This window comes from Antechinus flavipes, chromosome 1 (assembly GCF_016432865.1).
Source record: "Antechinus flavipes isolate AdamAnt ecotype Samford, QLD, Australia chromosome 1, AdamAnt_v2, whole genome shotgun sequence".
In the NCBI taxonomy this organism is placed as follows: domain Eukaryota; kingdom Metazoa; phylum Chordata; class Mammalia; order Dasyuromorphia; family Dasyuridae; genus Antechinus; species Antechinus flavipes.
Window position 1 is genome coordinate 261951306 of NC_067398.1, and position 22726 is coordinate 261974031.

Below are 22726 nucleotides of genomic sequence, written 5' to 3' on the forward strand. Positions count from 1 at the left end.
CTCCCTACCTCCCCAAAAAAGAGAAAAAAGAAAAAGTAAATTGATAAAGAATTCCCGGAAGAGCTCAAAAGGGATTTTTAAAAATCTAATGGATATAGAAGAAAAATGAGGAAAAGAAGTCTTAACTGAAAAGGATGTTTGACTTACTGTGCTAGAATTAGTTTGGTATAATAGAAGGAGAATTGGAACTTGTAATCACAAGATTCCAATTTCAAATTTCTTCTCCCCCTCTCCCCCCAAACAAAACAAAACAAAATACTTGCACTTAATACCTGTGATATTAGACAAATCATTGCATGTTTCTTAGAGCAGATGATTTCGAAGATTCCTTTCAAATTTAGTCTGATCCATATATAATTCTGTTTTAAGAAAGTTAGGTTATGCATCCCTTAAACTATTCTAATTCTCTCATTGACTGATTTTATGATAGACTTGCTTCCTGAAAATTTCCTCATAGTAAAGAAAGTGATGGAATTTCCAGTTTCTTTCTTAGTTATTTCCTTTCCTTTTAGAGAAGAGGTCTAAAGCATTGCTTATGTTACTGTGTTTTGTATTTTAATGCAGCAGTATTCAGCAAATAACCTTCCATCAGCAGTACAATCTGACTAAATAATGGTATATAAGGAAAAGAAAACTGAGTTGGAATATGAGGATCTGAATTCAAATTCCATTCCCACTCTCCACCGCCCCACTTTTTTTTTTTTTTTTTTTTTTTGCTTAATACCAATCTGGTAAAAATCTCCCTGTTGTACATCACAGTACTTGTAGATCTGAAGAGGCATAAGTTGATGCTACACCCTCCCTCCACCTGAGCACAGAAGTGGTGATTCACAGCTGGAGTATTAGTACCTAGTGTGTGTTAAATTTTGCCTCTAGGTAAATTCATCTGGGATCCAACTGTGGCCCTTTTGGGCAAAAAATATAAAAGAATAGTTTGTAGGACTTTGTCTCTCTAAGACCCCAGGAAAATTCTTTGCCTATTGCTTTGAACCTTCCTACCCAAGCTTTTATCTCTTTTTATCTCTGTGGACTGTTTTTTATTGCCCTGGGATAGTAGTTATTATACCACCTTACCTCTCCAGGTGTTCTGAAGAAGTTTTTTGTAAAAAGTAGATAAGGCCTTAAGAAGTAATGCCTTAGACTTTAAGTCAAGATGACTTTGCTAGTTAAAAAAAAGCCAAAAACCTCAAAGCCTTATTCAAAGCACATTTGGCATAAAAAAATCTAAAGTACTAGAGTTTGATTAATTTGTTTCTGTTTAAAAGAAGCCTTGAATTTTTCTTTAAAGTTAAAATGTGTATTTCATACTTGATCCTTTTTCCTGTTTGACATTACACCATTAACATTATATTAATAAAGACGACAATACTACCTAAACTAATTTATTTATTTAGCGCTATACCAATCAGACTCCCAAAAACTATTTTGATGACCTAGAAAAAATAACAACAAAATTCATATGGAAAAACAAAAGGTCAAGAATTTCAAGGGAATTAATGAAAAAAAAATCAAATGAAGGTGGCCTAGCTGTACCAGATCTAAAATTATATTATAAAGCAGCAGTTACTAAAACCATCTGGTATTGGCTAAGAAATAGACCTGTTGATCAATGGAATAGGTTAGGTTCAAAGGACAAAACAGCCAATAACTTTAATAATATAGTGTTAGACAAACCCAAAGATCCCAGTTTTTGGGATAAGAATGCACTATTTGACAAAAATTGCTGAGAAAATTGGAAATTAGTATGGCAGAAACTAGGCATTGACCCACACTTAACACTGTACACCAAGATAAGATCAAAATGGGTTCATGACCTGGGCATAAAGAATGAGATTATAAATAAATTGGAAGAGCATAGGATAGTTTACCTCTCAGACCTGTGGAATAGGGAGGAATTTATGACCAAAGAAGAACTAGAGATCACTATTGACCACAAAATAGAAAATTTTGATTATATCAAATTGAAAAGTTTTTGTACAAACACAACAAATGCAGACAAGATTAGAAGGGAAACAATAAACTGGGAAAACATTTTTACAGTCAAAGGTTCTGATAAAGGCCTCATTTCCAAAATATATAGAGAATTGACTCTAAATCTATAAGAAATCAAACCATTCTCCAATTGATAAATGTCAAAGGATATGAACAGACAATTCTCAGATGAAGAAATTGAAACTATTTATAGACATATGAAAATATGCTCCAAATCATTATTTATTAGAGAAATGCAAATTAAGACAACTCTGAGATACCACTACACACTTTGTCAGATTGGCTAGAATGACAGGGAAAGATAATGCGAAATGTTGCAGGGGATGTGGGAAAACAGGGACACTGATACATTGTTGGTGGAATTGTGAACACATCCAGCCATTCTGGAGAGCAATTTGGAACTAGGCTCAAAAAGTTATCAAACTGTGCATACCCTTTGATCCAGCAGTGTTTCTATTGGGCTTATACCCCAAAGAGATACTAAAGAAGGGAAAGGGACCTGTATGTGCCAAAATGTTTGTGGCAGCCCTGTTTGTAGTGGCTAGAAGCTGGAAAATGAATGGATGCCCATCAACTGGAGAATGGTTGAGTAAATTGTGGTATATGAACGTTATGGAATATTATTGTTCTGTAAGGAATGACCAGCAGGATGAATACAGAGAGGACTGGCAAGACTTACATGAACTGATGCTAAGTGAAATGAGCAGAACCAGGAGATCATTGTATACCTCAGCAATAATACTGTTTGAGGATGTATTCTGATGGAAGTGGATCTCTTTGATAAAGAGAGCTAATTCAGTTTCAATTGATCAAGGATGAACAGAAGCAGCTACACCCAGAGAAAGAACACTGGGAAATGAATATAAACTGCTTGCATTTTTGTTTTTCTTCCTGGGTTATTTATATCTTCTGAATCCAATTCTCCCTGTGCAACAAGAAAACTGTTAGGTTCTGCACACATATATTGTATCTACGTAAAGGACTGCTTGCTATCTGAGGGAAGGGGTGGGGGTGGAGGGGAATTGGAATAGAAGTGAGTGCAAGGGATAATGCTGTAAAAAATTAGCCTGGCGTGGGTTCTGTCAATAAAAAGTTATTTAAAAAATTATATTTCATTTCTTCATTCTCTCTGCAGCAGTTTTTAAAAGTTTGAGCTTTGCAATTTATGTACTCTTAGAAAATGCAAAATAAATTCACATTAGCATAATTAATTAGAAATATTTGTTGTAATTGTACATAGAATCCTGAAATTAAATATGAACTGCTTTTCGATTATCCATATTTTCCTTTACCTGCAAAACAACTTCATTTCATAGTACAGATAATCAGGATTTTGTTGCATAGTTTTCTTTCCAGTAGCTATTCATTGCAGTTTAAGTGAAACTGATTACTAACAATAATTCCATAACTAGTTGAAAAATCTATTTTAAAAACTGAAAACCAAACAGAAGTACAGTATGAAAAAAATATATTTTTGTAGTTTCATTTTCGTTTGTTAGGAAAAAGTATTTCAAAATTTTTAAACTATGCTTTAAGACTTTATTAATGGCAAAATCCTTCTTACCTTGACATTTTTGGATTGAATTAATGGGTTTTCTCTTTTGTTTTTTCCATGATTTTGTGCATAGAAGTCTCTTATATTGTCAGATCCATTCTCTCATGTTTAGTCTTCATGTCAACAAACTGTCATTTTATTTTTATTCAACAGCTTTGACAACTATTCTGCCAATGTAATGGTAGATGGAAAACCTGTGAATTTGGGTTTATGGGATACAGCAGGCCAAGAAGATTATGACCGATTACGTCCCTTATCCTATCCGCAAACAGTAAGAATTATCTATATGTATACATTTTAATTATATTAATTTTTTGGTAGCAAATGAAGTTACCAAAAGTTTGCTCATTTTTTATGAGTTGGTTATATTGTGTTAAGTAAAAGTCATGACCCCATGGGTAGTAACTTGATTTATTGTGAGAGAAAAACATGGGAGGGAAAAGGAAGCAATAGGGGAAGGGAAGTTGGAGCAGGAAGGCTTTTGGGATTATAACGGGAGGATGTTCTGCTTATCTGAAAGGGGTCCTAGCTTCACCCTTTTACTTCAAGGGCATTGCAAGTTTAATAATTCAGTTGCAAAAGATCACTTGTGTTAGTTGTGGGGGAGAGGAGGGATGGGTACCGGTACTTCATCCCTGGAAAATAGAGCAGCCCAAGAAAACAAAGTCAGAGGGCTCCTTCAGAACTACTATTCCTTCTAAAATTCTTCCTGAGAATTTCAGTAATAATAAGTATTATGAATTCAGTGATATTTAATATATTGGTCTTTGGTTGTATGTTAGAGGTTGCTGGTTTAGGCAAGGATTAGTTGATTGAATTTAGATTGTATCACAATATTGGATTTTGACTATAAAATAAAAAGTGTATTTTACTTAAATCCCTTTGATTAATTTTTTTTCTACAAAAATTAGGTAAAGTATTAGCAAGATAGTACATATTTCTTAATTTATTTAGAGTCAAGCAGGTAAACACAAAACCCTCAAAATTTTGCATTGTATTGCCAACTCATTCTTTTATCTTTTTCTTCCTATCATTCATAAATTGTGTGGGATAAATAGCTTTACTGCCTTTTTATTTAAATTCACAATTGCTTTTTTAGTTCAAAGGAGGAAAACAATTTACAGTAGCAGAAGCTATTGTTATTAAGAACTAGATTGTGATTTTCTTAGTTAATAAAGAATGCATGTCCTTAAATGACTAACCCTTTTTGCTGAGAAATTTTTTTAAACATCAACATTTTGTAAAAATCATTTGTCTTTAAATTTAAGGACTGTGTAAGAGTTAACTTTGGAATTTAATATTGGTTAAAAATTATAAGTGAGAAAATAACTCATGGCTTGTTATGAACTGATTATAAAATTTGAGTTATTTTACTGTTGCCTCAAGTACTATGAAACTATAGAAAGTCATTTTCTTTTCCTGTGATTTCTCCAATTTTAAAGAAAAAATTCTTCTCAAGTTCACTGTATTTAAATAAAACAAACTTGGTCATAGATTTAAGTTAGTTTTTATAAAAACAATATTTTAATCTTCTACCAATCAAATATTTCAGTTGCCTGAAAGTTGTATGGCCATTATGCGAATTTCACTGGGGAAGACAAAGAAATTTGGTATCCAACTCTGATAGAGTTTCTATTCTAGTAGTTCATTAAAAAAAGCAAACAAACAAATGGCAGAAGTAACTTAACGATATTAGATATGACTGGTGTCAGGCAGAAAAGACTGAAGGAATTTAGAGGATGTTGTCTTAAGATAATTATTAAAAGCTTTAATAACAGAAGGAGATTTATTGTTGGGCCTTGAGATATGGGTAGAAATCTATTAAAATTCAAATCCATATTCTCTCTTTACTCCTCCCCTCCCAACTGCGTTGAGAAAGCAAAGAAAAATATCTTTTTCAAACATGTATATTAATCGAGCAAAATAAATTTTATGGGTAAGTTTTAAATAGGCTTCAAACAATAATTTTAAAAAATTCTCAGTAGTATTTTATTTTTCCAAATACATATAAAGATAATTTTCAACATTTATTTGGAAATATTACAAATTTCAAATTATTTTTAAGTTTTTAATTAAGTGTTTAAGTAAACACATCTAGTAAATTATATAAATATGTAATTAACAAAATATGCTCAAGCCTTGTAGTCTTTGAACTCCTATTTAGAGACAATAGATTAAACTTCTGAATACAGTTATTCATATAATAATTTTTTGATGTTTCCTGTTGAAGAGGTTTTGACAATAGGTTTTGAAGATATTTCAAGATAGATAGAGGTTTTGAAGACATTTCAAGAATCTGTCATTGAATCAATATAGGTTTTTTCTCAACTGACCCAAGTCCCTAACCTCCTATAACTTAACGTGGGTGGTTTTTGAGATTTGCAACCCCCCCAAAAAAAAAAAATTGTTTGCCATCCTAGGAGCAGTCATGTCAAAGCATTTCTGATTTCATAGGACCTCTGAGATAATATCCTTTTCACTGACAACCTTGATACATCTACCTTGGTTGATGCATTGAAAAAGAATTTTAATTGTAGAAATGGCTCATTTCCTCAGAATCTTTTATAAAGTGCTAAGCATATGATGGGAACTACCTCAGTATTTATTAAATAATTACGTAAATATTTGTTGCTATATATCTTGAAAGTTGGAAAAAGAGGTTGGAAAAATCTTGTAGAAAATGGGAAGAAAAGTATGTTTGTAAGTGTCCTTCAAATGAAAAGTTATTCTTGGGGATAATATGAACTTTTAATTTCTCAATGGCAAAATTCTAAAAATTTCTCTAATGAACCAAATGCCTTATTCTTGGATTCAAAAAATCAACAACACAAGTATAGGATTGTAGAAGGTATAATTAAGGCATAGAGAACATCTAGTGAAGTTAGTACAAACTCCATATTAATGAGCTAGAAATATGATATGAAAGCCAAGAAATAAAATACCACCTCCACGCCAGGATTTCTTAATAGTCACCTTTTCTAACTCTCAAAAAAAGGACATTGATTTTGGAAACTAGAGAGAAAAAAAGACCCTTCCATTTCTCTTTGATAGTAGCTGCTACTTTATAGCTGTCAGAGTCGCTCTGTTTTCTTGGCTATAATTCCTGTGCTTTAGAATTTTTCAACCAGCCAAAAGAATCATTCCCATTTTTTGTCAGATCTGTTGCCACTGGTTAAAAGAAGATGATATTTTATTTTTCATTTGCTGCATTCTGTCCCTATGAAGGATTCTTCTTGGCTTTATAATCTATTGAGGGAATCTCAAATATTAATCATGTACATATCTCATATACCCTTTAATTTTAGAAGGAATGAAAAGGTTGTTATACTATTGTAGTCATATGTTTCTTAAGAATTTTGTAAAGCTCATAACCCTTAAAGGGGGCATGTCACTTGGGAAAATGAGAAAAATTAATATATACTATGATTCAAACATGTTGGGTGGAATAAGAGCCATTAGGACAGTCACTCACATAACTAAATGTAGCTTAGCAAAGCTCTCAATTCAGATACCAGCAAACATTCAGGTAAACAGTGTGTATAATAGAGGTTTTTCTCTCTCTCACAAGCTCACACATACAGACCCATGTAAATTTTAATCATTTCTCACACACCTGTGTAAACTTTTAATCATTTCCTCCCAGTCTCTTCATCTTCTTAAATATAATAATTGATTAGAAAAATAATATGTAAAACAGGAATTAGTGGATATATTCCTAAGACTGAGTCCAAGTCTAAAATGTGACACCCTAGGGATCATCTAGACTAGGTAGGCTAGGGGTCCAATAAACCTCAGGATTGCCTAAGATTTTAAAATGTAAAAACAGGTTTAATTATGTAAGCATTAGTATGCTGAACCCTGCCGTAGATTTCTTTTTAAATTAATTTTTCAAATACATGCAAAGAAAATTTTCAACACTTACTCTTGCAAAACCTTGTGTTCCAAAATTTTGTCCCTATCTTACTCTACTCCCTCCTCTAGTCAGCAAGTAATCTAATGTTGTTAAACATGTGTAATTCTTCTTTATATATTTCCACATTTGTCATCTTGCCCTAGACTCTTTTAAAAAATTTCTTTTCAGTTCTTTGCCTGCCACCACAAAAAGACTTGCTCTGGATTCTTGATTTTTATTTTACTTCATGACCACATTTCTTTCTCTGTTGTGAACTCACTATATGCCTCTCTGTTCAGTTGCGATTATTCATTCTTTTGGATTGTTTGACTTCTCATGTCATTTCTGAAAATCTTGTTCATATTTTAAACTATTTGATTTATTATTCCCTTGGAAATAATTGTAGAGGAGATCAGATCCAGAATTAGAAAATCATTGAACTTATAGTATAGCATTTAGTATAGCATGGATTCATCCTGGTCCTCATTATGCCATAGTTTTACTTATGGTGAAATGTATCTGTTCTGCAGTAATGGGGTACTAGGTGATGTAGGCCCACAATGCTCTCATATGCTGAACCAGATTAAAATGTAATTGGGAAGTATTTAACAAAATAAATAAAAATGCAAGAAAATAAAGATGTTATTTTAAAACTAAGTCAATATGTAACATGCAGGAATCCTCAGAATTTAGTGGCCTCTTTCCATTTGAGTTTGATCCTATTGCTTTAGTTTATATTGCTTTCAAGCTACTATGATTTGATAGAACATTATTAAAAAGAGGAAAAGAGGGAAAGTGCAAAAAAGAATTGTCATGATATAACACTTGTGGAAGTGAGAAAAATTGTTCTATGACACAGATACTGAATGGAGTGAGGGTTCCCCTCCCCTTCCCCTCCTTTATTTTTCCCCCTCTGAGACATTGTCTTAAGTTAACAATGAAGGGGCAGCCTCTCAACTTAGTTTCCAGAAAACATATAGGTAATCAACATGTAGAGTAGATACTTGATGAATCAGGAGCAAATCTTGATTGCAGTATCTTCTCCCTTCTAGACTGTCTTTGCAACTATTCTAAATGTTCAGAAAATAATTATGTATAAAATTAGGAAAGGGAAGCTGATGCCATCCTGTTATAATTGTTTCTCAGATGTTTTATTTCTTAATTGTTTTTTTTTTCCCTCTCCATATTCCATGTCTGACTTGGGACAAAGAGGAACTCTCATATTCTAGAAAGCAAATTAATATTTAAAAGAAGAGGTAAACCCATTGGTTTCGTCTATGGAAAAATTTTTCCTCTCCTAGTTGCCGACTTTGTAATTCAGATACAATAGAAGGATAACATTCTATGCACATTCTCTGTGAACATTGTCACTAATTATATTGGCTGCATAGCTTATCACACATTTCTAATATATTGTTGCTACTGAAATAATTAAATTTAGAAGAATTATGTTATGAAGTTAACAGGGATTACTTTTTTTCTCAGTTCATGAATAATAATTTTTGTGGTGCTTTACATATATTTCACTAGATTTTCAATGCAGTAAAAAGAGGTCATGAATTTTATAAAGAAATGGAAGCTCAAAAAAGTAAAGTAAATTATGTAAGGTTAGATCATAAGAAATGTCATAACTTGACATTATAGTTAAGTCTGAATTTCTTATGGAACTAGATAATTTTATAATGAGTAATATTTGAATTGTGGTTGTTTCAAGAATTGTGAATATAGATTCTTAAAAGATAAACACATATACATATATGTATGTGTATAAGATAGGAAAGGATAGAATAGTCCTAATTGGAAAAAATAAATAATTCTTTTTAGAGAGGATTATTTTCCAGAGTTTATAGTAGAAAATAATCCATTGTTATGATAAACAGCACCATACTAGTAAGTCTGAAGAGCAGACTGAATGTTTGTCCATCTTCATTTAAGTGACCAAAGTAGACAAAAGCTGCCAAAGATAGCATGGATTAAAAAATTCAAAATAGGAAGGGTTTATTTTGTTTTTGTTTTTTTTTTTAATGAAATACTTAAGAGCCTTAATTTGTTGTATATGTGTCAACAAATTTATGATTTTTGGTGTTTGAATAACAGAACTGAAAGTTTGAGGTCCTTTAGTTCAGTGATGTCAAACTCAACTAGAAATAGATCCCTGGCCTGTAGGTTGACTTAGGAAATCTCAAATTAACATACCATGTTGCGTTGTATACTTAAATTTTGTTAAAATATTTCCCAATTACATTTTATTGCAGTTCAGCCTGGGGAGGGAGTGGGCCACAAGTTTGCTCTGCTTTAGTCTTTTTTTGTAGTCAGGACTATGTCTGAAAGAGTAAATGATTGGAAATCTTAATAACAGTATGCTTTTATATGTTCATTCATAATAGTGTTTATCTCTCTTGTATATCTAATTTAAATCCAACCTACCTCCTTCATATTTCTATTTAAATCTCTTTATTTTCATGTAGTTTTCTAAGAAGAATCTGTTTTTTACATATTTGGTTGGCCCTAAAAAGCAGTGTCTCATACCATAAATTTAGAACTAGCAGGGATTCTTTTGATAGCTTTTTATTTTCAAATAAATGCAAAAATAGTTTTCAACATTCACCCTTGCAAAACCTTGTTCCAAATTTTTTTCTCCCTTTCCCCCCATACCCATCTCTACACCACAGGTAATCCAGTATATAGCAGGGATTTTAAAAGCCAATCTATTGGATCTATTGGATTTATTTCAGTTGCCTTATTTTACTGAGAGATTAAATAAATTTGCCCAAAGTTACACAGCTAGTTAAATAACAGAAGAGGTCTTACAGGCTAAATTAGCAGCACTTTTCTTTCTTTCCAGATTAATTCTAGTTCCTTTATCCTCTCACAGGTCTTTTAATCTATAAATTATGTATTTCTTCCTGTTATTCTATTGTTTAATAAACTTTGTAAAAAGATTACGAAGTACAGGATTTAATGAGAATACCTGAAATGTGGGTATAACTTAAATTCTTTTTTTTTTTTAATTTATTTTTAATACACATTGACTTATGTCACATTGATAGAGAAAAATCAGAGCAAAAGGGAAAAGCCATGGGAGAGAGGGGGAAAAAAAGGAAAAAAGAAGTGAACGTAGCATATGTTGATGTATATTCAATCGACAAGGTTCTCTTTCTGGATGCAGATGGCATTTTCTCTCCAAAATCTATGGGGATTGCTTGGATCACTGAACCAACCACTGAGAAGAATGAAGCCTTTCATAGTTGATCATCGCACATTCTTGCTGTTATTGTGTACACTGTATTCCTGGTTCTGCTTGTTTTACTCAGCATCAATTCATGTAAATCTTTCCAGGCCCTTCTAAAATCAGTTCTTTTTTTTTTTTTTTTTAACAAAACAATATTCCATTACCTTCATATCAGCCATTCCTTAGTTTATGGGCATCTATTTCTTTTCCAATTCTTTGTTACCACAAAGAGCTGCTTTCCCTCCTTTATGATTTCCTTGGGGATGCAGATAAAGTAATGGAATTGCTGGGACAAAGGGTATGCACAGTTTTGATTGTGCTTTGGCCATAGTAGAAGTTAAATTTTTTTTAAATTGCTTTATTATTTTCTATTTCTCATATCACTGTAGTTTTCTCATGTATCCATCCTCTTTAGGAGAGCCATTCCATGTAACAAATAATTATTGGATTTTGGGGTGGGGTGGGTTGGAAAGCAAGGGTGGGGGGAGGAGGGATTATAGAGTGTTTTTCTTATCAAGTCTGTCGTTCTTTTTTATTTTATTGGATGGCTTAATCCATTCATATATAAAGATTTGAATTAGTTTTGTATTTTCTCCATTTATTTCTAAAATTTGGGGTTTTTAAAGTTTTATTTCCCCTCTTCTGGTGTAAACATAGCATCGTGTCCTTCAATTACTTTGTCATATTTCAAAGAATTTTCCCACCCGTTCTTCCTCTCATCTAATTCCCTCTTCTTTTCCCTTGAGGATTTTGTTCAATTCCCATTTTTACTGGGTTATTTCTTCCCCCTCTTTTTGCATTTGTCAGATTCCTCCTTTTTCTCCCCTTCAGCTTTTTCCAAAAAAAAAAAAAAAAAAGCTTTTTTTTTTTTTTTTTCCACTGTTCATTATCATCTCTTTCTGTTTGGACTACATTCTGAGTCATGATCCTAATATGACTGCCTAATTATGCCTAGGGGTTCCCCCAGTGTTTCTTCTCCCTCCCTCTCACCCCACAATTAGGCTTTTTGGGTACCAAATCTTTCCCAAGTGTTATCTAATATTAAGGTCTTCATCTCCTTTCATCCATAGAAGCATTCATCAGCAGAACTCTCTTACCTCTAAAAAGGTTCCTGCCTTTCCTTCCTTTTTCAGTTTTTCTCTCCTGTGAGGCTTTTGCCATTCACCTGTAAGGCTTCTTTCTTTTCAAGATCAGAGGTGGTCATCCTCTCATAGCCTTTGATTTGATCCCCACATATCACTCACTTCTCTCTATTCCCCTATTCCCCTCTCTTGTACCCTTCCATGTTATGTAATATAGTCTTAGAAAAGCAGCGTTCTGTAAGTAGAGTGTTGCCAGATTCTGTTTATAATGCCCTGTCTCTTCATTGTCATCTCTATCAAGTTTCCTTGTGTAAATTTAGAAAAAAGTCTCTTACTGGTCATTTAGTTGTCACTCTTATTGAACTTATTTACTGCTACACTTATTCCCGTTTCCTGAATTTCTGTTGTTTGGGATGTTGAAGAGGAAAATAATTTTGGTTTTTGTATTCTTCCTAAAAATGTTTCACTTTTTATTATTGAATATCCATATTTTGTCTGGTATGCTTAAGCTCACATTTGTTGAAGTCGTCAACTTCGGTTGCATTCTAAACTTGTAGGATGACATAATTCAATTCTGTCCATTTTTTTAGGGGATGCAGAATAGTCTCCCATTATTAAAATGGCCTCTTTTTGGTATTGTATATGTGTAAGTGTGGGTGCTTTTTCAAAACATCAGGAACTTGTTTCGAAATTGAATTTTTTAATTTAATGACTGTGTGAATTGGAATTTGCAGCTTTGGATTTTTCCCCCAGACTTCTATAATTTCCTTTTATTTTCTTCATTATTTGTGTTAAGGCTTTTTGTTCTGTCATATTCTTCTGGGGAGCCCATGATCCATAGGTTGTCTCTCCTCATCTTGTCTTTGAGATCTGTGTTTTGCTTGTAAATATTTGTATATTTTCTTCTAATGTTCTTGTTTATTTGCTTTTTTCTTCTAGGTTGTCTTTTACTTTTGTGTATTTGTTTCTTTGATGAAGTTTACCATTGCAGGTTTAGAATTTTCTTTTTTGCTCATGATTTTTGCTGTGCAGGATGCAAATTCTCATTTCCCTTTTAAACCACTCAAGAACAGCATGTTGTGGTTTCATGTTCTCAGATGCCACATTTTGTCTCTTGTCATTTAGTGTTGGATTATTGTCATTCATTTTGCACTGTTATTAGTTGCCTGAATTAATTTACTCTAGTTCTGGAGGCCATATTTCCTTCTTTTTTTATTTTTATTTTTTATTTTTTTTAACGTGAGTTATCTATGTTCAAGATATTAGAGATTGCTTCTTTAAGAAATGGTTAATGGTTTCGGTTGTTTAACTCTCTTTAAATACACCCTCCATTTTCCTTATTGCTTACTTGTGACTCCTTCCTTGACTGTAGGTTCCTTAAAGGTTAGTTCTCAATTTCTTCTCTGCTCCAGTGACCCCAGCTGAATGCTGCTTTTTCCTCAGGATTGGGGCAGTGCTGTACACTCCCCACATGCAGTGTCACATCCTGATGACTTGTTCCACAGGCTCAGCACTGATAGTTCATAGCTGGCTTTCCCTGGGACTAGCAGTTCAGATCTACCAGATTGTTCAGAGCTTTACAGCCTTTAGTGCTTCTGGACTGCAACTCCTGACACACCTTGATCCTGAAGAGCTGTGGCTCAGGGTTAAATATAAATACCTTTGCTTATCTGGCTTATTAAGTCATATATAACTTCTCGTCTTCAGACTTGAATAGACTTCCATAGCCAGTGTTTCTATAGCATTGAAAAAGAGGGAGGAGACAGGGACTAGGGATTCAAGTTTTGATGTCTTATTTCTTTGAATCTTCTAGTGTTTAGTGAGGCTTGTCTTTAGTGTAGGAGGAGTGTTAAGGGAACTCAGGATCATTGAGCATCAGTTTCTGGGTTTGTGGTTGTGTGGTTCTTTGGATTTTAAGTATCATAGACCCTGAAAATAGCTGAAGTTGCTTTAATTTAATGGTGCATAATTCTTACATTGGGGAAGTGTGAAAAGACATGGGGATTGGAGAAAATATCCAGTCCTTCATCTTGTTGCTCCAATTTTAAGCTCTTTCAGTTCTCTTATTTTATTTCATTAATAAATAATAATATTCCCAGTTGACTACTGGGAAAAGCAATTAAGTGGCTTGTCATGGGTGACACCTCAAACAGAGAAGCCCAGGTCTTCTGAGTTCATTATGTGTTTAACTAGACCATGTTTAATGAATCATAGATTTAAAGCTGGAAAGGACTTTGAAGTTCCCTTTTCCCAGTCTGGTGAAATATCCCAGTTTTAGAATACTGTTTTTAATGCATAACATAATGTGCCTATGATAACAAAAGAAACCAACCAATTACCTAGAAATAGTTGTCAGTATATTAAAAAATGGTTAATCTGACCAAGCCCGTCATTTCTGATGAGGAATAATGACTTGCCTAATGTCACATAGGTAGTAATTTGGAGAATCAAGATCTGAACCTAGGTTCTCTGACTTCAAGTAAAGATCTCTCCTTTGTTACCTGTTTTGTTCATTTGTTTTGCTTTGCTACTTGTATAAATACCTATCATTTTCATGGTGCTCTTAACTTTTCAGGATGCTTTATGTTATCTGTCTCATCACAATATTTTTTAAAATAGTGTTCCCAGTCAAAACAGGTTTAGGAAGTTTTATGCATACCCAGGAAATATGGCAATAGTATTGGAGGTGCTATGGAAAGATAAGACATGATGGAGCCATGAAATGGAATTACCAGTTACAGAAAACAATTTAGATTTAAACTAAGAAAATAACAGGCAGTAGAGGGAGTAAAGGAAGCAAAGAGTATTTCTATTCCAAGACAAATCTGAAGTCTGGGGGTTGTAAAGAGGGAATACCCAGTACTGGAAAGAATAGCCAGGGCCATCCAGAGGTGAAAATAAAAATTCAAATGAATGCCAGAAGCTAGGGAGAGAACAGACAAATGGATGGAAGGAAGAAAGTCTGCCACTTATGAACAGGAAATTCTGTAAGACTGAGTGGAAGGTATGTGTGCGACGATAGGAAATGAAGTGGAGGAGGAATAGTCATTATTAAAGCAGATGGATATAAAAGAGGGCAGTTGAGAGTTGTAAAAATGGGAAGTCTCTATCACTTGGAAATTATCACATGGGATGGGGGGGGCATCAATTGATTGGGAGTGAAAGCTTATTAGTCACTGAGAAAATGGTAATCATCATTCAATCATCAGTGCATGAGGGTAGCTCTACTAACAAAGATAAATTGGATGCTCTCATCTCACCTTAATAAGCTGCCAGTTAATGAGAACATAAGAAGACTATCTTTTACCTAAACTTTATTATTTCCAGTGCAGTGTTCTGTTCATGATAGAGATATGTATGGCATAATGTAAAGAACACTGCATTTAGATTTTAGAAGAGAGAATGATCTGAAGTTCTTTCTTTTGGGATGAGTTGCCACAGTGTGAAAAAAGCCTCAGAGCATAAGAACTGTGATGGGAAGGACATTTGTAATTGCTGATGCTCTTGACTGGGAGAGAGATCAGCTTTTGTCTAGAGGGAAAGGCCATAGCTTCTACAAGGGCTAAGGAAGGCAAAGTAGATCGGAGGCACAGGGGAAGTGGGGCTAGGGTGGGCCTGAAAAGATTTTGGAGGTGAGGATCAGTAAGAGAATAGGAACAGGAATCCTGTGTGTACCTCAGATGGCTGAAGGAACAAGGTGTGTTCTTCAATCAGCATGAGGTGATTCCCTAGGTGGCCAACCCCAAGCAAAGAGCCTATGGACACCCTCTTCCCCCCTTTTGGGTGAGTCACTTAACCTGTCTAGCCTTCATTTTTCTTCTATAAAATGGGGCGGTTGGTCTAGATGGCTCCTAAGTTTTTTCCTAATTCTAAATACTGTGATCTTGAATGTTGTAAAGGAATAGTGGCATTGCAGAGGCTATGTTTGATTAGGTCAGATTAAGTTCTTGATCTGGAATCTACAACCTGGTTTTTTATATTAATAATTATTTCAGAGTTAATTTATGCATTCAGAATATTATTTTGAGTAGTCCTTAGGCCTTACCAGATTACCAAAGGAGTCTGTGACAGAAAAATGTGTCATGGGCTAGATAGATGTGCACTCAGCTAGATGACTTCATATAACTTCCACTATTATTTTCTTTGTTGAGTCTTCTGCTTGGTTTTTCGCTAGTTCTCAGTTTAACTAGGTTGTTTCCTTTTCAGGGTCTTGTGTGTATATTCATATTAAATCTGCTGAATAGAGCACTGTGAGAAATGTAAAGGTTAATTTACTTTAAATTTTAACAACGCAAGGAATCTTCCTTAAAAACTTTTTTTTCCTTATCCTATTTGTATAGCATTTGTATAGTGGTCCTCTTTCTGAAAGAATTATTATTTTAAGATTACGATATAAGGTTCTGGTTTTATAAGTTTTATAATCACCTCAAGAGAATACTTTTTTGTAAGTGATCTTCTATTCAGAAGAATTGTTGTTAGTCTTGGTGTACTTCCTATTTTTTAGAAAAGCTCAATTAAAGTTATAAAGCATGATTTATGACCTTTCAAAATAGTCCCAGTTGCCAAAGGGATCGAGGTAACTCAGAGGATAGTGCATTCAGGAAAACCTAAGTTTACATGTGGCCTTGGACACTTAGAAGCTGTGAACTTGGACAAGTTACTTAAACTATGTTTACCTCCATTTCGTCAATTACAACATGGGGACAGGAATAGCCCCTTACCTGCATATGAAAATATTTGTGAAAATTGCTTACTTAGCACAGTATGTGATACATATGCTTAAATGCTTGTTCCTTTATTACCTTACTAGTTTATTGATGAGCACATAATAGTTTTGTTTTAAAACCTTATAAAGACACAAACCACATTCATGTATAAAATAAAATAAATTTAATGTGGCTAATCCAGGACAGGAATTCTAAGACTTAACTTAGCCCCCAAATATTAAAAATAAATGCAAAATAAAATTAAAATGCTAAGATGAAGGGAAATGTACAGTTGGCTTTTAAAAAGAATATTTGTATCACAGAAGGGTGAGTATAATAAGCAAAAAGAATTGTTTTCTTTTATCTGTCTCCCTTTTTAAGGGATTCCACAAATGAGTCAGAGTTCTGTAAGAATTCTTGAATAGAAGGAAGGAAAGAGAGCAGTTTAGCCAGAATTTCAGAGGTCAGCAATACTCTTCAAACTCGGTACTATTTTTGCTGGAACAAGATAATTTGGTCCTAGGGAAATAATTTGGATTGGTTGTGAGAGTCATTGGGAATATGTCTTAGGATAATGGTCTGTTTCAATTTAAGGAAGAGAGCTCAAACTGATAGGGACTTCCCTGCTTATATTTCTGCTAAAATAAAGGATGTAGAGCAGGCATGTGTCAGTCTGTGATAAAGTCACTTTTTTTTTTTTCTTTTTTCCTTTTTTCCTTTTTTTTTTTTTTTTTTTTTTGGTTCTAGTACATGAGAGTTGTTCGTTAAATGTTGAGTTTTTAACAGCTTAGCATTATACTTAGGAGTACAAAGAAAGCTTCATGATGCAACAGAAAATACTTTTAAATATAAGATTTGGTAATATTCCTTAACCTCTCATCTACTAGTTGGATGGACTGACTGTTCATTCTCTTTATTTTCCCCTTCTCCTTGGAGGTGACCATCTGATTATTTATAGCTAAGAAATAATATGGCAAATAAAGTTGAGTTCATACTGTGAAAATGATTTATTCTCATTATTGCATTTCCTCTCCTCCTTCCCCCATTAAATTTAAAGCATATTAACTTTATTCAGTCAAGGAGTATGGTTGAAAAAGGTAAATAAAACCCATATTAAGAAAATGAATGTCTGAAAAGACTTTACCTCTATGCTTTATGTCAAGAGTATTTTGGCACAGAGTTTTGACATAAATCTTTCTTGACTTTATAAAGTCTTGAAGAAAGTAAGGCCAAATAAAGTAGTGGCCATCGATCACCCAAGAGAGGTACACCTGACCTGTCTAGTCTACCAAGCAGCAGCCTGGTTACTTCTTTATGTATATCGCTCTTTGGCTGTGCTCAGATCCTGACTGGGACAGAGATACATATCTTAATTAAAACATCATTGAAGTAATCTTAGTCTTTTCCCTCCTTCATAATATTGTCCTTCCCTTGTTTGTTAATCTTTTGTGACAACCTACTTTTTAAAAAAGCCTCTCATTACATATAGGCAGCTAGTAGTGTAATGGATTGGGTGCCAAGAAAACCTGAGTTCAAATGTGGCCTTGAGACACTTCCTAGCTGTGTGACCCTGGGAAAGTAATTTGTTTGTCTCAGTTTCCTCAACTTTAAAATGGGGATAATAATAGTACTTATCTTGCAGGTACTAGCAAGGATTTAGCTTGGTGGTCAGCACATTGATGCTATATCTCCTTATATCACTGACAGACAATGTGGTATTACTAATATGCCTAACTTTGACCCCTCCTTCTGATATAAATGGTCTGTGTAAATTCTGGACAATTCTCTTGAATTATCATTACCTTCGATATTTCTTTCAAACTGAATCACAGAACAGTTACTAACTCATGTGGTGGGATTATTACATGTGGAATCTAACGTGGAATCACAATTTTAGGTTTCAAACCCCCCTCTCCCACTTAAATTGGGGAGATTTAGATAAAGTTCCTCAAATTGATATTGCGTTCTGTTTGCTTTAGATAAATATCTACTTTAAAATTTTAGAACCATAAAATGTTAGCACTTGAAAAAGGAGCTTACAGATCATTGACCACTTCATTTTACAGATGAAAGAAATTGACCTCATTTCTTTGAGGTCCAAAAATATTGAAGTGATTAGCCCAGGGTCACACAACTACTAGTGTCAGCCAGTCCAGGCTCTAGTTTTCCTCGCACAAGACCCAGTGCTCTTGTATGGGAGAGTTGAGGTCAGGAAAAAAAAGTTTTGAGAAGTAACAACAGGTAAGAAATTTCCTTTAGTTTATTACTAAACTTAAACCAAGTTCTCATGCTATTACTAGGTTGGAGGCACGTATAGTAAGGATATAACCTCCAGGGTGAAAGACGAACCAATCGCTGTATGTAAAACTTTAAATTTTTAGTTTCAAGCTTTATCTGTTCCCTTACTTCACTTAGTAGGATAGCTTCCTGAGCTTCAAGCCCCTTGAGTGTTTTATATTTAATTCATTCAAGGGTTATTATTGCTTTTTGAAATGAAAAACAAACACTTGAAGGGTAATGATTTCCCAAATAATCATAATTAAAGCACTTACTGCTTTAATTCCTTCATAATGAAAGAAATTTAAAGAACTATTGAATAATCTGTATCTTCCATCCATTGAGGATATGTGGGAGAAGTACAGAGAATGGCAAGTAATTTAAACAAGCTGTGAAACTTCAAGATTACCGGAGATTTTGAGAGTGAAAAGCTTGGAGCATAGTTCATTAACATTCTTGCTTTACTCCCTCTTCTCTTTTGGTGTCCTGGTTATGGTGATATATTGGTCTGTTTATGAATGACAATGGGTGATGACTGCTTAAGCCGGGCAGGTGTGGTAAACTAACCTAACTGCTTTGAAATGATGCACAATCCACCTGAATGCTGAAATACTGCTTGGATTCTTTCTTTGAGAGCTTGTGCATGTCCTGGAATTTTTTTTTTTTTTTTTTTTATGACTTGGGAAAAAAAAACAATATGGATTTTCCTCTTTTTTTCAGGTGCAAGATTTCACTTGGATGGTTTTGAGAACTGGCTTTAGTCAATTAAACTTTAATGGCATGATATAATGAACAAAGTAGTACAGTCACCTCCCCACCTTTTCATATTTGATGTTAGAAATGGTATCATTTAACAGGTCACTACCTATTTTATATAAGTAACTAAAATTTTTCTAATCAATGGGCTTTGAATTAAAATTTTGTGACACAATAAAGGGAAAAAAATGATTTTTTAGATTTATAATTTCTTCTACTTTCCCCCTTTGCTACCTCTGTATAAGATTCTTGACATTACACTGTGATGGCACAGAACAACTTTTAATTGGGGGCAAAATGTAGAAACTAAATTTACCTACTAGCAAGTGTACATTGGAGCTTAATATACTATTTATTAGTTGATAACTATATGACACCTTTAAAGTTGGATCAGGATAGACACATTTTCTTATACTTTGTAAGTTTGTTACATTGTTAAGTTGTAAAAAGTAGAACAGTAATACTTCCTATGGTATTCTTCTTTCTCTTGTCCTTCATATTCTTAGCTGTTTGACTTCAAAAATGATGGATAACTTTAACTTGAAAGGACCTTGGTGTAACAGAATTAAATGTCTAGTCATGTCTTCCAGGATATGAATATGACACAGAAAAAGTACACTAAGGAAAAGGTCCTTTCTTTGGGATTTGTGTTTGATCAACTTGGCTTCTACTAAAGTTTTGTTCCATCCTTTCTTTCCCCCTTTTAGGTTAAAGAGCAGTTTCATAAGATGTACAGCATTCTAGTTTACAAAATTCTTATCATAATACAAATTAATGATGCACGCTGCAAATACCACCTCTATTGATTGGTAGTTTGGTAGAAAACTGCCTAAGGATTCTTTCCATAAAAGCCTTTGCCCCCGCCCCCTAAACTTAGTTTTTTTTGTGTTTCTTTAATAGGATGTATTCTTAATTTGCTTTTCCCTTGTGAGTCCTGCATCATTTGAAAATGTTCGTGCAAAGGTAAGGGAAAATTCAATTTTTTATTTTAGTGTTTAAGTAGCTTTAGGGATTGTTTATTAATAACTAGAAAGTTTTGAATAATTTTATAATTTATCAAAAAGTTTTTTGTTGTCCTTTGCATTACATTAAGGGGAATGTTGTGTTTTACCTTGAAACTCTGTGACTACATCCTACATATTTTAAAAGTACTATCAAACGATGACTATGACCTGCTTTAATTAAATTCCCATTGAGAGGAATTAGTGGGATGAGAAGTGTACTTCACATTGCAGAAATGTAGGTTCCTTCTTTAGAGCTTGGAATACCTTTGTTACTGTGTCTATAAAGACATTAACTGTAAAATTACTCAGGAACCAGTCTTTCTTAGAATATTCCAGTTGAAGCTTACCTGCTCAGATTAGGTTCAGTGATAAATTTTCATCACCCTAATTCATCTCTATGATTTTACTGCTAGAGTCATAGGTCCACTGCCAGCTTAATAATCCCATAGAATCCTTTATTTCACTAAATTTTGGAAGTTTTAGGAAAAACTAAATTCAATAAAATTTAGTGATCCTGATTTAGGAAAAATTGGGGAAGAGGGGAGTACTTTTTCTAAAGTACCTTAAGAAAAATATGTGATTTAAAAGGAAAAGAACATCTATTCCTTGTTATGTAAACAGTGTCATTGGGTAGTTGAGGCAGAGTATTGGAGGGGTGTGGTACAGTTAGCCTTTGGAAACCTAGTTTCACTAGGCTGCCATGCTGGGTTAATATCAAGACAACAGAAATTAAACTTTGCATTATGTAATTTTCATTTCTTTCTTTCATTTAGTGGTATCCTGAAGTACGACACCACTGTCCTAACACTCCCATAATTTTAGTGGGCACCAAACTTGACCTTAGAGATGATAAAGACACGATTGAGAAACTAAAGGAGAAGAAGCTGACTCCAATTACCTACCCACAGGGCCTAGCCATGGCAAAGGAGATTGGTATGAAATCTAAACCATTTACATTTTCTGGCTACTTTGTGATATTGTCGTATTATGTAAATGGAAGTTAGAGAATTTATATGAATTTGAATGTAGTAGCCAAATCATGGTGGGACCTGCGAAGTAGAAATCAAATGCCATCATAATGTCCTCCTTTTCACGTTAGCTTCTTGTGTTTCTTTACAGGTGCTGTAAAGTATCTGGAATGTTCAGCTCTTACACAGCGAGGCCTCAAGACAGTGTTTGATGAAGCTATTAGAGCGGTTCTTTGCCCACCCCCTGTCAAGAAGAGGAAGAGAAAATGTCTGCTGTTGTAAATGTCACAGCCCTGCCCTATTCCCCTTTGAACCTTTGTAAGCTTTGCTTAACCAGTGGAGCATTCACTCAATGCCAAGTTTTTGTTATAAATTAGTTTCTTTCCATAAAAACCAATCAATAATTTCATGGTTTTGTTTAAAAGGTTTAGAGAATGATTTTTTTTTTCACATTCTATTACAACTAAATTCTTAAAAAAAAAAAAAAAACCTACTTAAAGCCTTATTTTTCAAAAGCCCTGTTCTTGCTCAGATTAAGTGTTGCCAAAATATCCACTGAACTAAGTTGCATTGTTGTGCTATGAACACTAAGCACTAAACTGTTTTTTAAAGACCTTTGTCTTTAAGAAGACTGTTTAATTTCTGATAGTAGGAAATGCAAAAACACTTTCTAATTAATTTTTCAGATATGTAAAACAGTACAGTATACTTAGTAAAAATGTTTAATGCATTGAATAATTTATCAACCCATGTTCATTATATAACATTGTACTGTATATCAGAATGGGATGTGTATAACAAAATTATAATCTTTGAATTGATCTTTTGCTTTCACAGTAAAGATTCTTAAAGAATCAAAGCTCTTGCTGTGATTTCAAACAGAACTCCCGTGTGCGTTTTTGTTATTGGAGTGTTCTCTTTAAGAGCAATGTTTTGGGTTGGATTATTTAGAATAATTTGGTTTCATCAAGGAATAAAGACAGTATTTTGACATTCTGAAGCCTAGGATTAATTTACACTACATTGTATACTGAAGAGTGGAAAACTGAATAAATTTGTCCCGGGTAAAAAGAAGTTTTAAAAAGCAGAACAGTTAACATCTGTCAAATGCAGTAGATAAGAAAGGTTGTTGTTCTAGGTAAGTGTATTATTTCTAAGCTTTTCCTTTTTCTTTTTCCCTCTTCCTAAGTAGGGCATTCATTAACTCTGAACTGGTCATTCCCACAGTTGTGAACTTAGTAAAAAAAAAAAAAAAAAAAAAA

General features: G+C 33.7%; 1 protein-coding gene across 1 annotated transcript in view; it reads left to right on the forward strand.

Annotated features, from left to right (window-relative positions):
* Nucleotides 1–22726, forward strand: part of RAC1 (Rac family small GTPase 1) — a 43807-nt gene extending 21081 nt beyond the window's left edge. Inside the window, exons 3-6 of the mRNA XM_052001085.1 lie at nt 3701–3818; nt 20393–20455; nt 21270–21429; nt 21616–22726. Of these exons, the coding sequence (XP_051857045.1) occupies nt 3701–3818; nt 20393–20455; nt 21270–21429; nt 21616–21746 (472 nt within the window). The 3' untranslated portion in view covers nt 21747–22726. The remainder of the gene's footprint in view (nt 1–3700; nt 3819–20392; nt 20456–21269; nt 21430–21615) is intronic.